The following is a 6,396-nucleotide window of genomic DNA, read 5'->3' as shown; positions in this document are numbered from 1 at the left end:
CGGGACCCCCCGGGTAACGATAATACCCATATAAAAGAACAGATTATGCTGGACCTGGCTGCCCACGCGGGCTGGCACCAGGAGGTCCTGTGCGCGTTGGAGTGGGTGAAGCTCGCCCTGTAGGCGGCTGGAAGCGGCGGAAGGTTGGGAGCTGTTGATGAAAGGGAGACAATGGTCGAGTCGGTTGACTGCTGTTTTGATTAGTAGTTAGGTATGGAGCGCAATATACCCAGTTTTCCCCAATACGTAATACACGGTACGGCCCCGGCGGATTGCTCCGTCGGGGGGAATTATATATATATATCTACGAATATAGTAGAGGGAGTCTAAAGGGAGCTTAGAGGGAGCCCAATATAGCAAACAGAAGTAGCCATAAGCGTTACCAAGCAAAATAATGCGTATTACTAATCTCTCTACCCGCAAGGAATATTTACTTAGAAAACGTAAGCATAAGCGATTATAACTAGGACTAGTTAATAACAATAGCCGCGCCTAAACTACGAAACCTATATATCTATAGAATATATAAGCCCGTAAGTAGACCCCGCGTTATTTATCCTAATATCTACCGCTAGAAGATCTAATACGTAACAGATTTCTATTTACTAATTCTTAATATATTTAAATTAATAATTAAATAGCTCTATTATATGCGCTATAGTAAGGAGACCGAGTTTACTCCGACTAACGACTTTAAAAACGCGGGTATAATTAAAATCGGGTATAACTTATATTACTACTTTATATATACTAATATAACGGGCTATCTAAAGGCACTAGGGGCTACTAAGCTACCGAAGTATACTAAATAAGGAGCGAATTACTAGCGTTATTTATAAGTCGTCGTTCGTAGCCCCCGACCCGAGACGGGGTATAAAAAGGCAGTACTATTTTAAATAATTAGTTAAAGCGCGCAATTTTATAGCGCTAAGTAGTAGCTTAAGAAGCATAACTTCGAAATAAATACTATTTAATTCTTAACGGCCATATCTTAGTCGCTTCGGTAATACCTTTTTTAAAAGCCTTTTTTAAGGCGTATTTATATACTCGTAGACTTATTTAATCGCCCCTTAGTATAAGAGAGATTATATTTAAGAAATACTATTATAATGCTATAGTCCCGGTATAAAGCCTACTTTTTAGTAATAAAAATCCGTTTAATATAGCGCTTAACGGGTATTAACGAATAATGGGGAGAAGTCTTATCGCTTACGGTTTTGCTATAACGAACTTCTTTATTTATTTTAATAAGGCACCCGATGCAGCAGTAGCCACTATAAGTAGGAAGCGAGCTATATATATAAAGATATTTATTATAAGACCTATTATAGTTTTACCTTTTATAGTTTAGATAAGCTTGGGCGCGTTAGCCGCGGGGTTAGTACTATTACGTATTATAAATCTACTATCTCCTACTCTAAAACATTACCGGACTACCCGTTCTATACTTTATTTCTAACTACACTACTAAAGAGGTTATATATACTAATATCCTATATATCCCCTAACGTATCGACCTCCCTAGTACCATTAGTAACAGTACCGGTAAGTATTTCTTACTTTATAACGCGTCCGCTCGTACTCTAAAGGGCCGGACCGTTAAGTAAACGTTAGTAAAGCTACTTCTTAGTACTAATATCTTTAGGTACTTATAGATTCCTACCATAACTAATTAGCGAGGCATTAATATAACGAGCGCTATTACCGTCGTTACTATTATTCTAAGGAGCGTTTACCTTCGTAATAGCATAAAGACTAATACTATTAATTCCCATTACTACCTTTTCGCAAACGGAGGCATTACTTACTTTTACGTCTTATAGGGGGTAATAGCACGTTTACGCGCACTACGGGCTATATTATTAATTATTACTAAGCGATTTATTTAGAATTTAAGTAAATTAGTACGGTTGCGCGTTAGCGTTTACTTATTATCTTTAAGGGTAGCTTTTTATTACCGCTTATAAATATATTTACGTTAAGGACGTCTTAGCCTTTTAGTACGTAAATAGCCCCGTCTAGCTACCGATACGTTAAGTTATAATAAATAATAACTAAAAACACATTAGTAAATTCGCTTAATTAAAGCGTCTTACCCTAGGTACTAATACTAAACTTTCGGACCTTATCCTTTACCCTTTTCTCTCGGGCCTTAACTTTAATTTTTAATAATAAACTGCCGTTTATTATTACTCCGATTTAGTATTACTTCTTAGAAAACGTCTATATTACTAAGTTTACTAAGGCTCTAATAAAGTCTCTTTAGGACGGTAACGTAATAGCGTTCGTATATATAAATTAAAAGCTAATATAAAGCAGTCTCTAAATCTATTAATATCCACATCTTTACTAAGCTTAACGAGATAATTTCCTTTAGTAACATAATAATTAGAAATAGCTTTTAAATACTATTCCAGAACTACTACTTCGCTTCTATTCCCTATCACCCCACTTAAAATAGTTCCTAATCTAAAGCCCGATCTAGTCCTAAGTCTAATATAAATCTAATAAGAAGTAACTCGCTAAAGTTCAATTAGCCCTAGCCCTACGTTAATTAACCATAAATAACCCCCCCCCCCCCTACAATCTCGACTACTTACTATAACCTAGGCCGAGCTACCTCTAGGCCGAGAACGATACCCTATAGCACCTACGCACACAACACTCGAGGACTAGTCTAAATAATTAAAAAACAGATTTACTAAGTTCCATTAGCTACTACTATATAATACTATAAGTCTAGGGTACGTTCTATATTCTTAGAGGCTAGAGTAATATATTCTAATTATATCCTAAATATACTTAATAGCTTCGTCGTTCTAGTTACTATACTTCTCAATAGGCCCGTTTTACTATTTTCCTAACTACGCCCACTATTCCTACGACTATTCTTACTAAGCCCACTTCTAAGTCCAGTACCTCTATCAAAAATAACCTCCCTTAGTTTAGATATTTTTTTACCATATATACTTTATGTTCATAGCTTTTTTATACTATAACTACGTTTTAGTTTATTATTTTCCTCTATAGCATAGTTAATACTCTATATATTATTATATATATCTTAAAAAAGAAAATTAAAAGCTCGAGATATTATTAACACGCGCAGCTTAATTACAACGAGCTAGCGTTAAATACAAGAGCTTTAAATTAGCAAAGTTTAGGATTAGCAAAGTTTAGGATTATCGAAATAGTATAATTCTATATTAGCTAATACGGGATTCCGTAAAAAGAAGAGAATACTATACTATAATTAGCCGTAATTAAATTCTTACTAACGACGACTATCTACCTCTCGAAACTAATCAAAGTCTATTATTATACGCTAGCAGCTTTAGCTACTATTAAGAAATACTCCGCGAGGGCAGTAAACGACTTAATTAGTATCTATTATAGTTTAAGCATTCTAATAAGTTTTTAATAATAATCGTTATCCTAAGCAACTATACAGTATAGGTTGCGCTATCCCTTAAATAGTTAAAAATAAGCTAAGATTATAAAATAAAGTACTATAAAAATATAAAGCGATAAATAATTATTTTTTAAAATAAGGACGTTAACTTTTAACAAAGCTACGGTCTACGAGTTATAAAATAGCTTAATTAATAAACAAGTTAATTATTTAAGCACAGCGCACGAAGCTAGCACTACATATACTTCAGTTATCCCTAATCGTACTTCGTAAAGTTAACGAACTAATAAACTTTATACCTATATACTACTAATAAGCCAGTATAATAAAATAAGCGGGGCTTCCCTATATAAGCGTATTTATTCAAAACTAGGTATTAAAATATTCGTAAACCGTTTATTTCCTAAGACTTAAATCCGGTTTTAAATATAAAGCGGATATACTAAGGATTCTAAGCGATCCTTAGCATAGGTATTCTACTCTCTAAGCCGGGGCCGTTTACTATATTATTAAAATAGCATTATTATAACTATAAGAGAACGGTATATAATATTTAATATATACAATACCCTAAATATTACTATATAATACCTACTTTTTAAAGATACCTACCTCTTTAAGATACTTATATCCCAATACGATACTAACTTTTACATTACTAATTATCCTTAGCTATGTATACTAATTAGTTATTATATCTAAAGGAGATACGTTCCTAGCTTAGTCCTTAAAAAACGGATATTCTACCTCTTCTAATAAACTTTCAAAAATAGCTAGCCCCCGCAGCCCCATACCTTTCTCTATTCTAATAAGTAAACTAAGGTCCTTACTAAGATTATAAAGTACTAAAAAATTTAAGTAGACCTTCCTCTACGGATTTATTTCCTACTTTATTACTATAAGCTAACAAAGACTTTATAAAGGGCGCTTACGCCCCTACTTCGACCTAATAATATAATAACGGCGCAGAACCTTATTACTTATAAGTTCTAAACCCCTATATAATTAAGAACGTTATTAATAATATCTTATCCGTATTTTATATACGCAGATTATAAAAGAAGCGGGTTATAAGAGAGTACGAGGGGAAAAAAAAAAAAATTACTTATATTATAATACCTAACCCTATTAAATTAATATACTAGTTAATTAAGTAAAAAAACCGGACGATTTATTTAGAGGCGGGTATATACCTAGCTTAATATTTATACAGAGACGCCGCATCTTAGTTTAATATATATAAACTAAAGTACTTAGAGCTAAACGCATATCATTATTACAACCATTAACTCGATCCCATAATTCTATCCTAGGGCGTTATTAGGGCGGCAATAGCCTCTACTATTATAATAAAACCGTTTACTTCCCAATTTACGTTATCCACCCTTCGCACTATATTAGTCCCCTATACTAAAAAAATAAAATAGATCCACTCATAGCTATTTAGTTATTTTAAGCTACTTCGCGTCTTTCTTTTTTATATTATTAATAGCAGTATTAATCGCTACGATAGTATAATCTAGCTAATTAAAAACTTATTATAAAACCCCTATTAAAAACGGGGGGCTAAACATATTAGCCTCTTATTTACCTTACGTCAAGTTAAAGTCTCCAAGTAGCTATATATATTATAATTTAAACCTCGTACTAGTTACGGTTCTATAAAGTAATAAAATCGTCTAGACTTACTAATACCTAGTCTACTTATAGCTTTAAAGGTTCTATCTCTTATCGGCCTTAGATTTTATAAAAAGGCCCTCTACGCCGTTATAAAGCCCGGACCGCTTATATCGTTAAGTTAACTTTATAATACCAAACCGGATTCTACTATATTTATTATAGACATTATAATTAGCTAAGTTACCGAGGCCGTTACTAAGGGGGAAATATAACGTTAATTTAAATAAAAAAGATCGAGGGTATTTAAAATAACAGGCAATTATTTATAATAATAAAAAACTAGTATATACACTACGAGTAAGTTCTATACCACTATAGCGACGCTTTTACTTTTAATATAATATAACGCGCCAGTAGCGTTATACTATAATCGCACTTTAAAATATAAAACCTAACCTCGAGCGTACCCGTTATATTCGTTATTAATCTATTAGGACTATTTAATTATTTAGTTATAAAAGGGAACTATACTCTAGCATCCTAAGTAGTTATTATTAGAACGAAGTAGTATATCCTACCCTTTCCCCTAGCTCGTATATTATACTAAATTACTAACGAAGTATGCGCGCCGTTAACTTAGAGCTAAGGTATATATAGTTAATAAACTAGTTAATAGAAAATAGCCTAAGCTTACTTAGTATTAGTACTAGCTTAGCGTATTTATAGCCGCTATATAGACCGACCCTATTTATTATTAAACTAGCCCCGTTTTATTACGTTAAGATTAAACTATATATATAAAGGCTACGATAAAAAAATAAAAAACGTCGTAACCCGAGTTAAAAAGGCGTCTTAATATAGTTAACTTTTATAGTTACTTTAGTATAGGTATAGGGTGGGGCGTTAATCTTGTTAAATAACCTAAACGTCGTATCCTCTTTATAATATAGGCTTATATTTATAAAATCTATAATGGCCTATGCGTATCGTTACTTTTTTATTAATAACGGGTATTAATTAGTTTATGCGTACGTACGTAATACTATTACCCCTAGGCTTAATAAAAAAGTAAAGATAGGTATTATACCTAGCGGTACTAAGTAGAGGTAGGCGGCTTTAGAATAAGAAAATAAGGAATTAAATACTATACTACTGGATAGACTACTTTGAATAGAATAAGTAGAGTAAAGTATTTTAAGGGCTTTTAATATTTTCGTTATCCTATCTTATATTAAAAGGGAATTGATAGAGAGGCATGCAGAATTGATACAGAGGCATGCACCTTACACCGGCGTCGCTGTTCCGCCTTTTGATTGGTCCAAAAAAACAGTACCTCCCCATAAAGGCGGTGAGGGTGACTGCAC

At 33.0% G+C, this 6,396-nt stretch overlaps 1 protein-coding gene across 1 annotated transcript; it reads left to right on the top strand.

The window, feature by feature from the left end:
• Positions 1-650: 650 nt before the first annotated feature.
• CTAM01_17090 (uncharacterized protein) lies at positions 651-812 on the top strand (the record flags this gene model as incomplete). The annotated part of the gene is made up of 1 exon (XM_060533081.1): positions 651-812. One exon carries the CDS (start codon positions 651-653, stop codon positions 810-812), a length of 162 nt encoding a protein of 53 aa, XP_060372341.1.
• Positions 813-6,396: the final 5,584 nt, after the last annotated feature.

This window comes from Colletotrichum tamarilloi (assembly GCF_030869305.1).
Source record: "Colletotrichum tamarilloi strain Tom-12 chromosome Unknown Scaffold_338.1, whole genome shotgun sequence".
Taxonomy (NCBI): Eukaryota; Fungi; Ascomycota; class Sordariomycetes; order Glomerellales; family Glomerellaceae; genus Colletotrichum; species Colletotrichum tamarilloi.
Note: the sequence above shows the minus strand (reverse complement) of the source record. Positions and strands in the feature narration are given on the sequence as shown.